We start from the raw sequence: 20,714 nt of genomic DNA on the forward strand, positions 1-20,714 counted from the left end.
GTAGCTTTGGGTTTTTTTCTTCCTCATTAATAAAACCCTTCATTTAAAAACTGCATTTTATGTTTACTTGTGTTATCTTTGACTAATGTTTAAATTTGTTTGATGATCTGAAACATTTAAGTGTGGAAAACATGCAAAAAAGTAAGAAATCAGGAAGGGGGCAAACACTTTTTCACACCACTGTATATTGGTAACTTGTGCTGCTGGTGATCTGTTGGTGGCCAGCTGTGAAACTATGTCATTAGTGAAGTAGTGAGTAAAATATTTACTTTGGCAAAAAGGTATTGTTTGGTGATTTAAAACCCCAGAGGTCTGATATTTTTACTCATAATCTTGCCAATGATCATTTTTAAAACTGAATACTAAGCATCAGTACAAACACTGATCTGGGCTCTTATTTATACACATTGCATATGCACTAAACAAGGTCTGAAAGAGGCGTACACCACCTCCGACGCAAAAATTGTACTCGTACTCGTCGTCCTCCGCTTATCCGGGTCCGGGTCGCGGGGGCAGCAGCCTCAGCAAAGAAGCCCAGACAGTCCTCTCCCCAGCCACTTCCGTCAGCTCTTTCACGGGAACCCCGAGGCGTTCCCAGGCCAGCCGGGTGATGTAGTCCCTCCAGCGTGTTCTGGGGCGGCCCCGAGGTCTCCTCCCGGTTGGACACGCCCGAAACACCTCCCAAGGGAGGCATCCGGAAGGCATCCTTACCAGATGCCCGAACCACCTCAACTGGCTCCTCTCAATGTGGAGGAGCAGCGGCTCTACTCCGAGTCTGAGCTCCTCACCCTATCCCTAAGGCTGACCCGGAGTGGGCAATCCACCTCTTTTCCGCAAAAATTGTAATCTATAAAAACAGACTTGATGGGAGGAACTTTAACCCGTGCTTACGAACATTTTTTAGACAGGAAATTGGCGATGCAGAAGTTGAGGTGGAAGCCTGATTGTAGGAATTGTAATATTTTTTGGCCTACGCCAATTTTTGGCTTTTGTCCGTGCGTACATTTTCTGTATGGATCCTACGCATCATTTTATAAATGAGAGGCTTGATCATTATTCTTGTGTGTTCTTTATGTGTTGATACGAGGCTTAAAGAAAAACCAAAAGGCTATGAAGCTGTAATGATCAAATTCAAAACTTCCTCAAGGGTAGGCTTGAGGATCTCAGGTCACACTTTGGAGCATAAGTATACAGAATCTCAGCTATATAACTCAGTGCTAAACCACATTGAGATTTCAAAGTTATTATAAGAATCTTAAAATCAGTTCTGAAGTTAATCCTGTTGGATCTCTTTGCTGCTTTTGACACTGTTTATTGCAGTATTTTAATTGAACATATTAAAAATTGCGTGGCATCTAAGGTTTGGCTTCAGATTGATTCTGTTCTTATTTCTCAGGAGGGTCACTCTGTGTGTAAATTGGGAATTATTAATTAGCTTCAGTACTGCAAAAATGTGGAGTTCCACATGGATTCATCCTTGGGCCCTTGTTGTTCTTTCAAATGCTACCACTTGGTCATATCATTAAAAAACAAAATATCAGTAACCACTTCTATGCTGATGATACACTATTGTACCTTTCCTTTGACACTAATGACACCTTTCTACAGTTTAACTAATCCAAGATTGATGTCATTGGTAAATGACTCATCACTGAATGATATTTCTCCCTCTATAAGTCCCATCTCATCTAACAATACTCTTGCAGAAACCACCTCAAAGTTTGACCAGCATCTTAAATATGATGTCCATTTATGTTTTGTTTCCCAATTAAGAAAATTTTTAAAAATCAGGTCATTTTTATCTTCCAAGAACTTAGAAACAGTAATTGATGTATTGATTTCATACCAGTAAGACTGCTGAAATACACTCCTCTCATGCCTCACACAACAGAACCTCAATAAACTTCAAACCAGATCCAACAGGAAAGAACACATAACACCAGTTTTAAAATCACTTTATTGGGCCCCAGTCAGTCTTAGAGTGGATTTTAAAGTTTAAATGCTCAATTTAAGGCTCATAGGGGGTTAGCTCCAGAATACACTACTGATCTCTTGACCTCCTACAAGCCTGAATGAAACCTGAGATCCTATCGTAGGTCATTCCTGGCTCCTCAGTTCTAGAGTTAACTGCTGAAGGAGATCAGGGAAGCTAACACATTTTCTTCTTTAAAATCACTATTCTATTTGTTTTTATTGTTGTTTTATTATCTTTAACTGTATGTATAGCACTTTGTAACTTGTTTTGAAAAGTGCTTTATACATGCAGATATTATTATCAATATTAATAATTAATTTATTTATGTTTTATTATCTGTATGATTCAAGACCTTACTTTAGGTTTTGGTTTATCAGTCTCTTGTTTTTGACATGTCAAGACCTTTCCTTCATTTTAATATTTAAATTTAAATACTGTAAACTACAAAGGCTTGAACAGACAACAGATGGTACATACATCACATTAATGACATGTTAATCCCTGTCTACATCTGAGGCTGTGAGTGTTAGCAAGCAGAGATGTGCTGTGACAGAATGAGGAATTACCTGCTGGGACAATGAGGGGTTGCAAACTGAAGCTAGCTACTGTAAATGGGTCACAGTGAATGTGAAGGAGGATGGAGGAGGGTCAGAGTCCCAGAGGCAAGCCAGTCTGCTCACTCTCAGTTCAACACCATGGCTCCTAAAGTTTTCTCGGATACAACGCTGGTTGTGCTCCATAAACAAAACAGGGTACAGGATTATGTGCTTGAAGATTTGCCTCATCTGAACATCTCAAAATAAGCCTGAGATGTCTCAATTCAATTCAAATCAATGGTATCACAACAACACCCAAGGGCACATTCCCAGCATGGTTTAACGTGTAAATTAAGACAAAACAAGGTGCAATCTGTTGGCAGAGTAATATCACAGACAGGCTATATAAATAACCTGTGAAGTGCATAGACAGGCTGACATTTTCACCTTGTATCACCAATGTATTGCAGAAGAAAAAAGGGACGTGGAAATTTGTGTCAATTAGTTCGCCTCCATTTAATTACCAGTGTGTCAGCCAAAGGGTGAAATGTCTCTCCTCTGACCTTCTCTCCTGTGGCCTTACACTCCACAGTGTCATTACTGTACTGCTGGGTGGAGGGGCGGGATGAGTTGCACTACAAGGGAGGCTGGGAGAAGCGGGGAAGGAGAAGGGGAGGTTACAGGGGGAGGACAGGCATGTGGGTGTGTGTATGTTTGTGTATGTGTGGGACTGTCTGGGGAGCGTTGCCGCCTGCTGACCTGGTCATCCATCAGACAGGGTCCATCCATCCACCCAACCCCATATACACCCCCTCCTCTTCTCCCCCCTCCCCCATCTAGGGCCCATCAGCACGGCTCTCTGCCAGGCCTGGAATCTCCACATTAATTTCTCATCTGTGGCACCCTAATGAGCTCCGCCTGCTCGTCCACCTCTGAGACCCTACTGATTATCAGACAGGGGGGCGACCATTTGTCAATGGCAAGAGGTGGCATTTACACTGCTGACCTTGCTGCCAAGGAGAGGGGAACGTAGGAAAGAACAGAATAGAAAAGGAAAGCAATCAACAGCCGTGGAGCACCACGCTGTTTACCATCATGAGCACCGCCATGTGTAGGATGATCTTTATTCATGGTAGTAAAGATGGGGGGGCCTTTACGCTTTAAGTGTCCAAATGTCCATCTATCTCTCTATCTGGGGGACAAGCCTTGAGGTGTAATCACTTTTTCACATTCCCCATTCACATGAACTTGTTAAATGACTTCTAAAAGGCGAATGTGTTTGTTCCTTTTCTTTGTATCTCTGTTTAAGTGTGTAGAGGCTCGGTGTTGGCTGCAGAGGCGAGCTGTGGGCCTGTGTGCACGCGCCTCAGAGGGAGCAGGGATTTGCCGGTTATTGGATGGAGGGGAGCGGTGTAGGTCTGTGACACCCGCTAACCTTGGCCAGGGCTACTGGGACTCCGGGGGTATCCATCACTGTGGCAGCCCCGAGACCCAGACCAGGGGAAAAGCCACAGAAGTTGCCGGGGGAGGGAAAAAAGCTAGTAAAAATTTAATGCACTCCGCAGAGCGGTCATGTCATACTTGGTTATGGAAAATAATCCCAGATGCCTGCAGTGCTAAAATGGAGCTGTAATGTGCTCGCCTCCTAACCCGGCCTGACAGCCATGATGTACGACTACCATTACCGGAAAATATCACTTCAACTAACCCGTGATCCGGCTCCGCTAAGGGTCATATTATCCATGAGGAACAAATTACACTCCCCCAAAGTAAATACAAATTTCCTACACTGACTGGGTACAAAGCACAGTGGGGGGAGGGGGCAGGCGGGAACGTTACCTATGACAACGCTCTGCAGAGTGACAAGGATGATAAAGTACATGACAAATCACTGGCTGACAGGGTACTCTAGTGCAATCAGCCTCAGCCTCGGCCTAGCGAGCACCCACTCAAGCCTGTAAACACTACTCTCTTCCTTTGGAGGGGGCAAAACACATAATCTTTTAACGCTGACAAGTTGCTCTCTCCTTTTTATTACTCATCCTTCCCACTGCGGTGGAAAGAGGGAGGGTTTTGGCGGGGGGGAGGAGGGGGATATAAAATGGTTTTATGTACAGTGCTGCCGAGTGATTGAGAAACTCGACTCTTCTGCTGTAATTGCCTGAGGGCAAACACAGCAAAACAATAAAGGAAGAGAAACAGCAAATATATTACCAGTTCAGATCTTTATTTTATGTCAAGGACAAACAGGTTCTCTAGGCTACTCTAAAGCACCCATTTAGATCCCTCGCCTCCAATAAGAGCGAAGCACAGCAAATTACAGCACTCCGTTGCATGGCCATTAATAAGACGCAAAGCATTTTCAAAATGGCATTTACAGCTTGTGGCTGCTGATAGAGCGAGTAAATAACACTTAGGAAAGGTGTGGTCTCTATAAAAAAAAGCCCAGAGGCAAGGGAAAGAGAAATAAAAACACGACAGAGTGATAAAGTCCTGCAGATTACAGCACGGAGTCATTGTCTTCAAAAAGGGCCTAAGTAACATGACTGATGAACAGTTAAGCTGGAGAAAGCACTTGAGCACTACGAGATATTCATACTAAACTGTTTGACTGGCAGTTTCAAGGTGCCACTTACTAGCAAAAAATCACTTAAGCATTAGCAAGTCCAGACAGAGTGAGTACCTGAGCGCTCTTGACAATATTACAAAGACAAGGTGCAGAAATATACCGCCGTTAGATTCTAATCAGAGAAGATTAGTGTTGAGTGAATGTTTCAGTGCATATATTTTTGAAAAGAAAAAGTGAAATTAAAGAGGCAGGGAGCATTTTCTAAAGTACTTTTCTGAATGTGTACCACTTTACCCCCCCCCAAAAGATTAAGAGAGGTTTTTCAAAGCTCCGGATCATGCACATGTTGAGGCTAAGGGGATGTTTCACGGCCCCACTAAAAGGTCTCAGATGGTGGAAAACCTGTTGGTGTTAACTACACCATGAAACAAGGCAATGCTACTGGGGCTTTGGTGGATGCACATGAAACACACCTGAGGCTACGGAGCTCTTTTCAGTGTGCTTTCCCTGCCAGCAAAGCGGAGCACTGTAACTGGGAACAAGCTGCTCCAAATGAACAGGCCGGTCCTGCCTAGACCTAATAAAAATGACCACCTGATCCTGCCTGGATCCACCAAAAGGATAGAGTGTGGAGAGGATGAGCGCGAGAGCACACTTCGCTGAATGCCTGGGTTTCAGGAGTGGAAGATGGGCCAAGCCGCATGACAGCGACAGACAAACGTGGACATCCTCGCCAGGAAAAAGCTTTGAGAGGTTTTTGGCCCCTCAGCAGGCGTTTTTGCTTCTATCCTACTGCCAAATTAGAGACCACATGATTCCTGAGTGGCCCGGTGTACAGTGTAGGATGAAAAGAAGGCAAATCATCCCATTTTACACGAGCAACATAATGAGAATGAAATGAGCTGTAAATAGTAAGGCACAAATACATGACTGCAGTTTTTGTGTTCCAGGAACCAGGCATGTAGAGACGTGCACTCAGACACAATCAACCATATTAATTTTTAAATATCGAACATTCATACAGGAGTTTAGAGCTGAAGGGTTGCAGTTCAAGTCCCTGTCCAGACCAAATATAGAGTGTGGACTGGTACCTGGAGAGGTGCCACTTCGCCTCCTAGGCACTGCTGAGGTGCACTTCAGTAAGGCACGGAACCCCCAACTGCCCAGGGCGCCTGTCCATGGGCAGCCCCCTTGCTCTGCCATCTCTGTATAGGTCCTGTCTGTGCATATGTGTGTATTTCGGGCCTGTGTGTGTATGACAACAGAGTCAAAAAAAAACCCCTGAATTTCCCCTCAGGGGTTAGTAAAGTATATCTTCTTCTTCTTTTCATAGATGTGCAAGTTAGCCATGACAACACGGGCACTAACACTCCACCATACCATCACAGACGCCGGCTCTGAACTTTGTGCTGACAACAATCTGGATGGTTTTCCTCTTTAGCCCGGAGGACAAGATGTCCATGATTTCCAAAAACAATCTGAAACGTGGACGCGTCAGACCACAGCACACTTTTCCACTTTGTGTCAGATGAGCTCGGGCCCAAAGAAGTCTGCGGCGTTTCTGGATGTGGTTGACGTATGGCTTTCGCTTTGCAAAGTGAAGTCTTAACTTGCATTTGTAGATGCAGTGATGATGAACTGTGTTTACTGACAATGGCTTTCCAAAGTGTTTCTGAGCCCATGTAGTGATATCCTTTATACAGTCATGGGTTTTAATGCGCTGACGTCTGAGGGATCAAAGGTAACAGATATTCAGTGCTGGTTTTCAGCCACATGCAGAGATTTCTCCGGATTCTCTGAATCTTTTGATAATGTTATGGATTGTAGATTGTTATTCTTAAACTGCTGGACTGTTTGCCAGCACAGTTTTTCACAAAGTGGGGAAACTTGCACCATACTGTAACTGCTTGTGAACACCTGATGCCTTGTCCTTCCCAATCACAATACTATCATCTGTTACCAATTAACCTGTTAACCTGCAAACAAGTGTTGCCAGCATCAACGTCAGAATAACTTTATATTTACAAAAAACAATAAAGCTATTCAGTGTGAACATTACGTCATGTGAATACAGGTCGAAGAGGATTTGTAAATTACTGCATTCTGTTTTTCACAGCATCCTAACTTTTTTGGAATCAGGGTTGTATGTCTGTCACATTTTTCACATACAGCATATAACTTTAAAGACGATGTATTCACCTCTCCCGTCTCATAATCCGAGCTCTGATTGGATTGCTTGATACCGGCAGAGAGAAAGGAAGACCTGCAGTAATGGGGCCTTTGCAGAGATGCTAATGATAACGCATATAGAGCTAATAATACCAGTGTTGTGTGACGAGTGACTGCAGTGTGCCTGCCTCCTACCTGTCTCCCACTATGCCATTAACATGTCATGTTGGAGAGGGCCCATCCTACAGGTCACTTTATAATGAGCAAATGCTCTGACAGTTCCCAACACATGCAGACACACACTCACACACAAACACACGAGCAGGATTGTGTGTGCACATACTTTGAGATGCGAATAGCTGTCTCTTATCAGAGTCTGGCAGCTCCCGCCGACACGGCGGAGGCCTTCTACACCAGGCAGAACATGATTTCTCCTGGGAACACTTTTTCCATTTCCTGCTTTTGAAGGGAAACTAAATAAGCCACGTTTGTCCTCATCTGAATACATTTGACCCATTAAAACGACTCTGCTCTCCTGCGTCCTTCTCTGCTGCGGTGTTGTAAAGTAGGCCGTGTCGCCCACAGAATGCAAATGACAACAGTGGCGGTGGGTGTAGCGCGCCCGGCGCCTGGCAGGTGCAGATAGTGGCAGAGGTGACGTGGACTAAGGAGGGGGTAAAAGTGTTGAGTGGGTGCTCCAATTACTCCCTAGCATTGAGGAAGAACACATGAGTCAGCCCCTGTCATAGGGGTTCCCTATTTACTAATTCACTCCTCTGTTACTTTAACACACAATTAATCAATGACAGGAAGGTGTAGTCGGTGCTGTTCATCAGGAGCGTAACGTGAGCCAGGGTGAATTAATACAGTCACTGGGGGGATTACAGCTTACCATGCTCTCTCTCTCTTCCTGAAACAAAAAGGAATTGCCACAGAGACAGGAGCAATTTAAATCGACAACACTGAGTAATGACTCAATTTGCTGCACAGTCTAAACACCACAAGCAAATGGCATTACTAAATCATTAGAGTGGATCTAGATCTCTGGTTAGAAGTCACTGGATGATATGGCTGCTCTTAGAATCTATGAGGTGCGCTCAAACTGTAAATACCTGGATATTAGAAAAGGAGCTGCACTGAATACTTTACAGACAGCTAAAAGCAAACATATAGATACTTACAGGCACTTTAATATTGCAATCCATAAACCAAATATGGCAGCCATTATTAAACGGTACAACCATACCTTTTAAAACCAACAAACAACTTAGGTATTAGGGCTGCCCCTTAATAGTCGTCCAAATATTAGTCGACCAGAAAGGTTATTAGTCGGCAAGATTTCATTGGTAGTTGCAGCAAAAAAAAAAAAAAAAAAAAAAAAAATTAATTAAACTCTATTGGGAGCTGCGTCTTGTCAAAATAAATCAAAACCTATATGACTGGACCATGTGGGAGTTTAATTTGAAAGGACAGACACAGGAAGAGGCCACGCTCAGCAGTCAGACAGGAGTCAGGTTACAAACCAATCACAGCCGACAGAAATCTTTCCCTTCTTTTGTAAATATTCAGTCTGATAAATACGGAAAAGTTGATCATCTGACCCACAGACAACAGGCCTACAGACTTATAAACAGCACCTGGAAGAAGATCAGCTCTGCACTCAGGATTTCACTTAGTGCTTGTTGAGGTTGCTTAGAAACTTCAGACGCAACCTGCTGCCACGATCTTGAAAGCTGGCACAAAAAAGGCACAAGAGTAGTGCCCAGCGCCCGACCTTGCGTTTTCCATGTGATTAAAGAAGCGGCATGTGTACGGCCCTTAATTTCCAGGGCTGGTACCTGCAGTTATTCCACAGGCTAGTTAATAACATGTCGGGCAGGAAATCCAAAGTATGGGATCATTTTGAGAAGGTGAAGGACGAACCCAAGGTGATATGTAAACTCATCTTCATTGGTCGACTACAAACATGACGTATCATCTGAAACATGGAAGTAGCTACATGCCCATTAGCCCACAGCGTCATTAACAGGCGGCTCGCTCAGTGTGTGACGTGCACTTGTAGATAAAATATAGGCCTATATTAATGAAGGTTCATTAGTACGGTTTTGTATTTCTCTGTAATGTAGCACAGTGTTAACAATGTTACTGATACTATTCTCTCTCACACCTTCAACTCAAACCATTAATAATTAAATTAATATCGTAAACATGCAGGTGACTAGTTGACTAATGGTCGGGGGCAGCCCTAGTAGGTATACAGTATGCCATGTTGTTTTAAAAATCTATTCTTATCCTTTTCCAGTGCTATCTACTTTGATAATTTGATCTTGCCAATAGAAAAATGTTTGATAGCCTATTACAAAGAAATTAGGTGAATCAGGCTTAACTCACTGACATCTTCATGACAGCTGAGCATACAACACCACACTCTCCTAACCGTCACACAGTTTTAGCTCAGCCATGAATGTGCAGTATCTGCATGCACATTTTGTAACGACAAAAATGTTTTCTTGCTCCACTCTCTTCAGCTTTTGTATTGATTTCTAGTATTTGTACACTCCCACGTAGTAGTGCTAAGGAGTAGTATTGCCTGTGACCAAGTATCTCTAATGCTTATTTTGTAATTGGCATGAAATCTAGTTTGTGCTTTTACAGTCCCATGATAACAAGAACTGGAAATTTAGGTGACACATTAACCTTCCCTCAAGCGCCATCATCAGCCCAAACTTTTAAATCTGCATACTGTACTGTATCTTTACAACAGTTATTAAAATTACAATAATTGTTTTACAAGCTCAAAATATTAATGACTTCCATACAGCTCCTGGTCCATTCCTCATGCAGACACGTGTGCTGCACAGATTCTGCCTCTACTGAAAAGAACTTATATTTAGTGATCTTTTTCGCAATGCCACAATCAGGCCAAGCCTTGGTTAGCCCTGCAAAAATTAAAATACAACTGTAACAAAAGTGAAAAAAAAAATCGTGAACGTTTCAGCAAATACTCGAGTGTGACACCACAGAAAGACGCCATAGATCTTGACAGTAGGAGGTGTTGATTGAGACTCAAGGAACAGAAATAAGCAATGACAGGATTGTGTTTCTTTCAATTAGCAAAAGAATGTGTAAAAATCAGGCAGACAGGGTGACCGATAGACAGTAAGATAGATAAATTGATAGATATGGCACCAAACAAGCACTGCACTTAAGACTGAGATATGCTTGTTAGTATCAGCTTTCAGCTAAAGACAGCCTGCACCCTCAGCCCTGGCTGTCACAGCAGTCTCATTTAAATGTCATCTAAATCCTAAAAACCCAGAACAGTTCGATTTAGATTTTGCACATCATTAAGTCATTTATAATTAATGCGCTGCTAATTAAGGCTTTCTCATAGTTATTAACAGGATGTTTAATTCTAATTACATTAAATTCACAGTCTTAAAGAAAGTCTAATATTTGAATCTTATTGAAAGCAGATAAAGGGCGCCTGAAATGATCCAAGCACATTTAATAGTATATGAAAAATGACTGAATATGAGGCTTACCTTGTCTTCTTGGTCACTCTCCGTGTCACACTGCAAAACACAAAGAAAGACAAAGTTGAGAATGAGAAATAATGTGTTTATATTCTTGTTTTATAGCAGTTCCTTCTTAGGTTGGACTCAATTTCAACACACATGAGTGCAGTTTTCTAATTTACCTTAACAAATGGCATATCTTGTCATCTCTTTAATGATGAACTTATCACACACTCATATTCAGAGTCTGAATATCATCAGATCACTTCATTAGCCGACACAAGCACAGGAATGCGAAACAAAGCAAATTTCTCACGAGCAGCCATGCCCTTGTTAACATGTGATATTCAGACGGAGCTGGAATCTCAAAACACTAACCGCTACTCGAATTATAATTCCATGATGTGTGTTCCTGCTTGAGGCTGGGAATGGAGAAATGACAAGAGGAGGAAGGAAACTTTGTAATGGAGGGAGGAAAAAGTGGTTGGATTTCATTTTTTCTTTCCAATTTCAATTTCAAGGTCCACTTAATTCTTTATCAACTAATTAGTGTGATGCTGGGTGACTGGCGGCCCTCAACGTTGTGCATATGGCTGAGGTGCAGAGAAGCACTGGAGTCGGTAATGAAGAAGGCACTGGGGGGGAATATGGGCAGGGGTTGGCACAGTGTGTGTGTGTAGGCGGGGGGACCGAGAGTGCAGGGAGGGGTTGGTGGGTGTCGATTAAAGTAGGGAGGGAGTGAAGGAAGGGGGTGAAATGATTGACAGCTCAGGGAGTGAGCGACAGAAGGCCCTGGCGTTTTTTCCTTCTCTCCCTTTTTTTTTTGCTTCCATCTCTTGTTTTTTTGCTGATCTGGGGCCCTGCAGAGCTCAAAGGTAGCTGGCTGGGCTCGTGGCTGCTCTGTTTCTGAGGCTGGACGGTAAAAAGGGGGCCTTGCGAGCTCAGCAGGAGCATAGCATCCAATTTACAGGCCTGTCCCACACGGCCCCAGGGGCCGCCCGCGGCACACTGCCATGATGGTCAGCTCCAGCAGCTCATAAATTATGCAGAGGCAATAAACGCACTGGGCAAACACTCCTCAGACGTTTCCCTGCTCTCCATTTCTCTCTCACTCTCTCTCCCCACCACCCACAGCATTCCATCCCCCATTTTAATACAGTGTGCAGAGAGCCAGCAGCCCCATAGATTGTCAGCTGGAAGAATAAATATGGATAATGAAAGACGAGTGCAGATTCTGATTACACGTGAATGTCTGTGTAATACAGAAAGCGGCACACTGTGTGCATTTATGCACATCAGTTCTAGCTTGTGAATAAATAGGCGTGTCAGCCACGTATCGCTCGCTCTTATGCAGCCTCCCGCACAGGACTGACTAATGCAGCAGCAGACAAGATCTGATGAGCAGTATTAGCCATCTCAACTGCCTCCATGTATTCAGGCCTCTCAGAATGTGACCGAGCACTCATTAGCTGCTTCTCTGCCTGTGCGCACTACACACCCGGGAACACAGGCATGCGACGGGTTCAAATAATGGACATCATTTGAGTTTTTGCACTGTGTTGTGATCCATGAAAAAACACTACCAGCCTTTCTTTCTCGTGTTCCCTTTTTACGCTCTCCCTCCTTTCCCTGTTCGCGGGCTGTGCAGCCAATTGCTTTGATTGCCAAGATAGAAGCCGGCTGGAATGACTTGCCCTTGCTTGTGAAGCAAATGGAACATGCTAATGGAACTCATCGTATTACCCGATGCAAAAGTGCCATAGCTCATTACTTTAAGATAAAAGGATATCATTGTAGACGGCAAGCAGAATTGACTTTCTGTGCTGCGACTTGATGATGATTTAATCAACTGCTCTCTTTCACTTCTCATCCCTGCGCCTGTCGCTTTCGCAGGTGCCACTAAACGAAGCACTCACACGGCTAGTGGGGGAGAGAAAAGAAAAGAAATTGCTGTCATTATTTTTTTTCCCTAGGAATAGAGGTATGCAAATTTCCCAGAGCGACAAAGGGTGGAAAAAAGGGAAAACTTAATAAAATGGAAATACCTTTATAATGAGCAAAGTAAAAAATCCTGAGATCAGGCCTGACAGGCGAGGGCAGGCAATTTGATCGTCCTTACAGTGCAGATGCCAAAGCTCCCTTGAACTCGCTGCTCGAGTACAGAGCAAAAAGTAACAAATAATAACATCTCTAAAAGATAAAAAACACATCTCAGGCATACAAACAAGTCAGAGCTGTCACTCACTGATAAGTGATCATAGTGAACTAATGCGTTGCCTCATGCATAAAGCAACCTGAGGCGGGGGAGAAGAATCCCTGCATATCTGGAATTTTTTCGCTCCTTGTATTTCTACTTACTGACTTCTACATTAGGAAACAGAAAGCTAGAAAGACTCGGCTTTGCGCTTGGAAATGTCATGAATGATTGGTACACCTCATCATTAATAACTGAGGCATGGTATTGTTTTAGGAGGTAAGCACGAGCTCAGAAATCCGGTTATTGCTACTGACGGGTGAGTATATAAATCTGCAGAGCTATGGTTAACTGCAATGTCAAAAACACTTTAAACCAATCCTGGGCAGCCATGCTTAATGAAAAGACATATGTCAGAGGTTTAAAATGACTGTCAAAAATGAAAAGATTATACGGAAGAGAGGGGAAAAAAACACAACAACAATGGTACTATTGAGATCAGTGGAGCTAGGGTCTGACAGGCGGTAGGAAATGGGTCTTATTTAAAGCAACATTCGTGTACAATAAGGAAACCATTAGTCCTGGGAGGGGGCTGACAAAGAAAAGTGATACTCTATCCAGGCCCACTGCTATTTACACAGGGCAAGCATTATACTGTACAGCTAGACCCCAGTGTTAAGTTTAAGTAACACAGGAATGTCAAACATTAGCGTCAGCTCTAAGAGCTGTTGATGTTGGCCTGTATCCGGAGCACTTCTGATTGCCCCTCTGCTCTCACGCGGGCCTCTCTTTTGGCTGAGTGCTCTTACAAATTTCCCTACTCTCTGTCCAAGCATCGAGCCTTTTGTTTATATTGGTCTGAAAGTAGGAGTAAATTATTCTTGTCCTAAATCCTCTCCAGCTGAGAGTAATACTGGCCCAATACAAGGGGAACATAAGGAGCCATGGGCCGAATGCTAAATGATGCCGCTTTGCTATCGTCCGTAGCAGCGGGGCTCACCAAAGTCTCCTGCTAAGGCTACCCGCAGAAAAATGTCTGTGCTAAAGAGGTAACCACATCACACAGGGATGCGTGCAAAGCGAGTATGCCATGTTCTCTTTTCTAACATAACCTTCTGGAAATCCACTGGTCCACAAATACTAACAGATGTTAAGTCAATCAAGGAAAAAGATGACATGCATAACTGATAATTTTGAAGGCAAACAGAGTGTGTTTAACGGGCTTATTATAAATGTGGATCTGCTGTCCCTGCAAGTTGTCTCTAATCTAATGTTTTCCAAAAGTGGCATCTTCTTAAGTCTGGATCTGCGATGGATTCGTATTGTCGCCCCCATGAGTGACATTAGCCTCAGGTTATGCTGGTTGCTATCCATGACCTTAGAATTAATTACGGTTGATATGGGCTTCATTAAAGCGGCCCGATGCACCGAGGATGGTGTCTGTTTATCAGCCTGAGCCAGGTTGTCCTGAAGGATGGCTGAAGGGGTTAAAGCCCAGGGAAGGAGCCAACCTGCCTGCATGCCTGGGAGCTGGAAAGACAGCATGAAGGATGGCAGCCATTGCCAGGGTCAGCTATGACAGTGCCAATTTGATGTGCTGTCGTCGAGAGCTCCTCATTCCCTCCTCCTAACAGCTCCTTCCTGATATAGCTGCGCGTCCTGATGGTTTTCTGATGCAAACAGTCACATGGCAAAATGGTTTTCTCCCCTCCCGCCGCATCCTCCTCCATCTGCTGCTGGGGCCTGGGTGCCGCCGACCGCCTGCCTGTCACAGCGTGCGTGGAAATTAGCTGGGGAGGAGGTGCTCGCTTGTGCTAATTACATTTTAATCATTGGAAATGTGTTGGCAAATCAAGCCTTGATTGCCATCTTGGAGCCCAGTGCTTCTCTCTGCAGGTTGGGGATAGGGATGGGGGGGTGGAGGTTTGTGGGGCTAGAACGTGGCTGAGCCCAGACTCGCCGAGCTGGACGCCACACTCTCCACCACGGCTTGATATGGCGGCATGCCTGGCCTACCACTGGGTAGGGGCTGTGCCATATTATTCATGGGGAATAGAGGAAGACCGGCATGGCGAAATGGGGATCTGTGCCATGCTTATTCTCAAATCCCCCACTCACACCTCCCGTATCCCTCTCTGTTTCTCACCCACACATTACACAGTCTGCCAGTCCCGCCACTGTGAATTGAGGAACAACAAATAGAGCCGGGCAGGAGGAGACTGATGAGCTCAGAGTTTGCTACACAGCACCTGCTTTGGCACACAAAGCTGGAGCAGCAGGCCCCGTCACAATACGCTTGCAAATTACTTTCTTATAACACAGAAATAAAAAAATAGAAGCTGACTTGGCTACATCAAATTTAGACTTTTCCTAGAAAAAAATAGGAATAATCTTAAGGTTGGCAACAAGAGTGTGGCTGATACATGTTGCTGACTGAAGATGCAGATATGGTCCAGTTTGTAGGACTGTACCGGACACATGAATGCTAGAGCTGTACAGATTAATAGACTGCTAACTAATGTGATAATCTATTAATTAATCTGAGTACTTAAATTCTCTAATTCCAGCTTCTTCAATGTGAATATTTGTTGGTTTGTTTACTCCTCTCTGACAGAAAAGAGAATATGTTTGGGTTGTTACCAGTACAAGACATTTAAGAATGTTATCATTGGCTTTTAGAAACAGTGATCAACGTTTTTCAACATTTTCACATTTTATGAACCAAAAAAAAAAAAAAAAAAATCCATGAATTGGGAAAATAATCAACAGATTAATCGACAGTGAAAATAATCATTAGTTGCAGCCCTAATGACCACTATGTTCAACCACCGGTTGCAAATAGCTCTGTCACCCACTGCGACTGATGATGTGCCCTGGGTAGACCTTCGTTAAAAAGACTTTCTTTGGTCACTACAGACTGGCACTGTATATTTAGTTGGGGTGCCCCCGACTAGGAATATTCCTAGTCAAATGACTGTTGTTATTAGTTGAGACACAGGTAAGTGCAACAGTCGGCTTACGTTGCCACGAGTTCAGTTTGGTGTGTCTGGGCCTCCATACGTTCTTATCAACTGGCTTGAACTGGTATTGCTAACAACATACTGGTTTTCCAACTTCTTGTACTGGTACGCGATCAACTCGGCTGTGAAGTAATTCCCAGCTCTGACCTCTGAGAAGAGCTGACGCACTAGTATAATTTCCGCTAAGTATACTTAAAGTGTCAGCTCTATGCAGAGCCTACGCTGTAGCCTACTCACATGGCCTATGCACATGGCCTACACCGTTATGAGCATTTATACTGTGTGGTGGTGTATCTGTGTCACTCTGCAGTTACACCTCCAAAACACTAGTCAGCAGAAGGGTTTCTGGGAAGTGCTGTAAAGTTTAGTTGATTCAAAACACACATTAAACACACATTAAACAAGTAGACAAATCAGCTTCACTATAACTTGCAGCATTCACAGACAAATCACTTGTCCTTTGCTGGATACATTTTCCCGACAAATAGAACATGCTAATGTTTTTAGCACAAGCCTATGGCATTTTACATTGTGTAAATTAGCTGAGCAGCTAATGGACTTTTCTACTCATATGAAGCCAGGGACAACAGCAACATTTAACAAACGTAACGTTACAAAATTCGGCTCCATTACAACTCACAAGTTTCACTGCCAAAAAAAACTGACTAAACACATTTTCCAAACAAATACAACATGCTAACGTTATTAGCACAAGCCTAAGGCATTTTACAATGTATAAATTAGCCTAACGATGAGTAGCAGATATTTCCTCTGCTCATATGAAGCCAAGATATATCACATACAAGAGGCTTTATTGTCTTCACAATTTATTGTTTCTTTTCTGTGAAATAAAAGTAAATAAAGGCTTAGTTTCCACTGAGGGAAATGGTTTCAGCTTACAGATATAGTCAGGAGGTCCGCGTCCCTGCGATGTCTAGTTACATTTCCGCGGAGTTAAACGTCAGGATACAGTCTAAGCTCTACGTCGACTCAGAGCCTACTCCGTCGGTACGGAGTTGATTCAACACAGAGGTATAAATCCCGCATAAATGGAACATACCAACATGTCTGAATGTACCCTGCGCTCAATGACTCCACACTTTATTGAATCTCAAATAAACTAGACCTAACACCTGCAGACACACATTTCATAAAAAGGTAGCCATAAAGACAGTAAAGTAAACACACCTAAAAGTTCAGCGAGTGGAAGGAAATTCAACATGACATGCCTGACTGGGACGCATCATTAAAATAAGCAGAGTTCTGTGGCGATGACATCGAACATCTAATTTCCACAGCATCTGCTTGATGTCGAACTGTCATATAAAAGCGTGGTAGGAAAAAAAAGACCTCAAAAAAATCACCATGAAAAGAAAACAGCACAGCTTGAGTGTTTGAGACAGTCTATATAGTCACACAAGGCAAACGCCTCTTTCATTAGCCAAGAATGTTTCGTCAGGGAGGACCAGACTTCTGTCTGGACTAATATAGCCAGGTCTGATCCACATGTGCAGCGCTGGCCAAATGCAGCAGGCCAACATCTGAATGCAATTTCCCTTCAAATGTAAAACTTTATCCAGTAGATATTCAATTTGACCGCAAACTCTGGATTCCACTCACTGGGGCAGCGGAGCTAAAGGAGGGACGACGGAGAGGAGGGCAGAAAAATGAAGCCTTCCATAAAATAATAAGAACTTTATAGTCTGTGACCTCTGGTTTCAATACTCTGGAGTACATTCTTTTATGTTTTATTTCACTGGACTGGGCCAAAACTTACTAAAAGAATATTTGAAAGAAATTTTCTAAACCTTCTCGTTATTAATTCTATATTGCTAACGTATGATTTACATTATAATAGCACCGCTGATGTCACATCAGAGAGCTGGCTGTGCCATGTGTGCAAAGGGACTGCATGTCAAGGTGTGAGCAGAGAAATGACGAGGAGCAAGTGTCTGAAATGCAGATATACAAGACACATTCACACACTCCTGAATGCCTGGGATGAAAAGATATGTTCAGAAGGCATACAAGTGGTATGTGTGTGTATGTGTGTGTGTTGCATTCTGTTTGAGTGTGGAGGAAGGTAGGACATTTACCTCAACCAGAGATGTGGCAGCGTACAACTGAAGTGATGCTTGGCAGAAACAGATGTTGCCGCAGGGTAAACCTCTCTGTTGATCAGTCCCATCCACCCACCCACCCAACACACACACACACACACACACACACACACACACCTGACAAGGACCAGGGTAGGAAGGAAGGAACAGAGAGGTGCAGCACTTTGCTTTCTTAAAAATCCATTTGTTACACAAGCAAGTTCAGTATCTCTCTTTCTAGAATCATCTCAACGCTGTTCTCCCGGCTACAGGCGCCCGGAGGTGGGAAGTGTTTACTGGTTATCTGATAGAAATGAAAAAAACATAAGACACAGCTGCAAGTGTGGGCGCATACACAAACACCCACAAACACACACCTTGCCTCACCCCAACTCTGCACTCTGTTTCCATAAGCCAAGAGGGGACTGAGGCACCGAGCAGATGCTGGATTAATCAAAGATTAATAGAAGGATTTTGAGATAATTACATACATCAAACTGCATTGTTTGTGCAGTAATGGTGACTCCCCCGAGACAAGTCCTCTTGGTGTGTATTTTAAGTACCCCACATGCTAGACATTAACAATGATGTGATTTGGCATCTTCATTACAGCAATCTGGCCGCACACATAAACAATCAATTTGTGGAATGCTCCTAGAAAAGCAGAATTTCCTGTGTATCCTTAAGACAAACTGAATTACTGGAGAAGAGGAAGTGGGGAAGTGCTGTGATGGGGGAGTTCTCGGCAAATAACGAGACTGAACAGGCACATTTGCCCTGTTTTCACTCCTGAGATGTTGGAACAGTGGAATTTCTGATTATTAAGCCTCAATACTTTTTGTTATCGACTGAAATGTTTCTGTCAAATCGAGCTTTGATAGCATGTTGAATACCAAACACTGGTGTTGGATGCTTCGTCAGATTCATACTCCTGGTTTGCTTCTTCTTTGATGAGTTTCCGAGTTACATCAATTTAGACTTTAAGTTTAAACAAGAATGGCTTCTTTTGTTAAATGAAAAAAAAAGATTTTATAGACAAAAATCTTGCTATTCCTCAAAGTTAAAACAAACAACAACAACGCAAAAACCTGTGTTAAATATGGGTTTCTGAGACTGTAATTTGGCCAGTGTGTTCTGCTTCTGTGTTTACCTGCTATTCCCGTGTGATTGGTCAATACCACACGGACTATAAAAAGAAACCAGGACATTCTGATAGTAAAATCTTGTCCTGTCACCTGCAGATTCTGCACACACATGCAGATAGAGTGAATAATGTGCAGTCAGCGGGTCATTATTGTGAAATATTACACAGCTACTTACTAAAGAAATCAATAATCTGACAAAACTATCAATTTAGAAATTATTTTACTGATTTAAAAATCATTTTACTGCTTCCGTTAAGTATGGCTGGGCAGCAGTTACTCTCAAAATGCAAAGTATTACATATTACTAGTTACCTTCATCTGAAAGTAATTAGTTACTTTACAATATTTCTCTCTCTTCTTTATTTCCTTTTGTTACTTTCCCCAGAATTACCTCAAAAATGTTCATTATAAATGGATGCAGGTCATATTGTTTGACAGCAGGAAATCAACACACAGAAGCTCCAGTTTATTACAGTTAATTTCAAATCCAGTGCTGCAGGTCTGACCCATTCATGTATTCACATACAGTGGGTACCACTTTGGATTAAAATCCCCTGCTTATATTAATAATAGTGTGATGATGTAGAACAATTAAATAGCCTAGACCTTTTTAAATAAATGAATCCCCTTGAACACAGGGAGGATCAGAGTCTGATAATTATGAATTATGGATAAATAACTGTGGTAAATGGTAATGGACCTGCATTTGTATAGCGCCTTTCTAGTCATCTAGTGACCACTCAAAGCACGTTTTACACTACGAGTCAAGTTCACCCATTCACACACACATTCACACACTGGTGGCCGAGGCTACCATACAAGGTGCCACCTGCTACTCAGTTTTAAAACACTCACACACCGATGGAACAGCCATCGGGAGCAATTTGGGGTTCAGCATCTTGCTCAAGGATACTTCGACATGCAGCCTGGAGGAGCCCGGGATCGAACTGCTGATCTTTTGATTGGTGGATGACCCGCTCTACCTCTGAGCCATGGCCGCCCCATAGGACACACAATAAACAAATATTGAGATTAGCACAACAAACAGAATATTGTGCCACCAACTCACTAAGACAAATGCAAATTAATACACCGGAGCTAGAAGAACCACCTACTGGTTCCCAGTGTGCTGGTCAGCTACAGCAGCACCGGAGAGACAGTTATAAGAACAGGACGGTGTGCCGGCATTGCTCCGCAGTTGTAGGGGATGTGAATGGAAACACATCCAACATATACTAACATTGACCAGAGCTATCTTTCCGGCAAATACAAAGTCTGGTGTTACCAGTTCACACTTTACCAAAGCCTGATGTGGCCACTAAAGATGAGTGAAATAACATCAACAACAGTGGAAAAACTGGACGCCAAAGCAAACAATTACATCCGGAAGTGGCTAGGGCTCCCAAGGTGCCTCTCCGATGCTGCCCTGTTTGGGAGAAATGCCCCGCAGCTACCACTGAAGTGCACTGCAACTGGGTACAGGCTGGAG

General features: G+C 43.2%; 1 protein-coding gene across 2 annotated transcripts in view; it reads right to left on the minus strand.

The window, feature by feature from the left end:
* auts2a (activator of transcription and developmental regulator AUTS2 a) overlaps window positions 1–20,714 on the minus strand; it is a 447,476-nt gene that overhangs the window by 136,277 nt on the left and 290,485 nt on the right. For both annotated transcript variants that reach the window (XM_050040295.1, XM_050040296.1), the window contains one exon: window positions 10,795–10,824. In XM_050040295.1, the coding sequence (XP_049896252.1) occupies window positions 10,795–10,824 (30 nt within the window). The remainder of the gene's footprint in view (window positions 1–10,794; window positions 10,825–20,714) is intronic.

Source organism: Epinephelus moara, chromosome 3 (assembly GCF_006386435.1).
Source record: "Epinephelus moara isolate mb chromosome 3, YSFRI_EMoa_1.0, whole genome shotgun sequence".
NCBI classification, from domain to species: Eukaryota; Metazoa; Chordata; class Actinopteri; order Perciformes; family Serranidae; genus Epinephelus; species Epinephelus moara.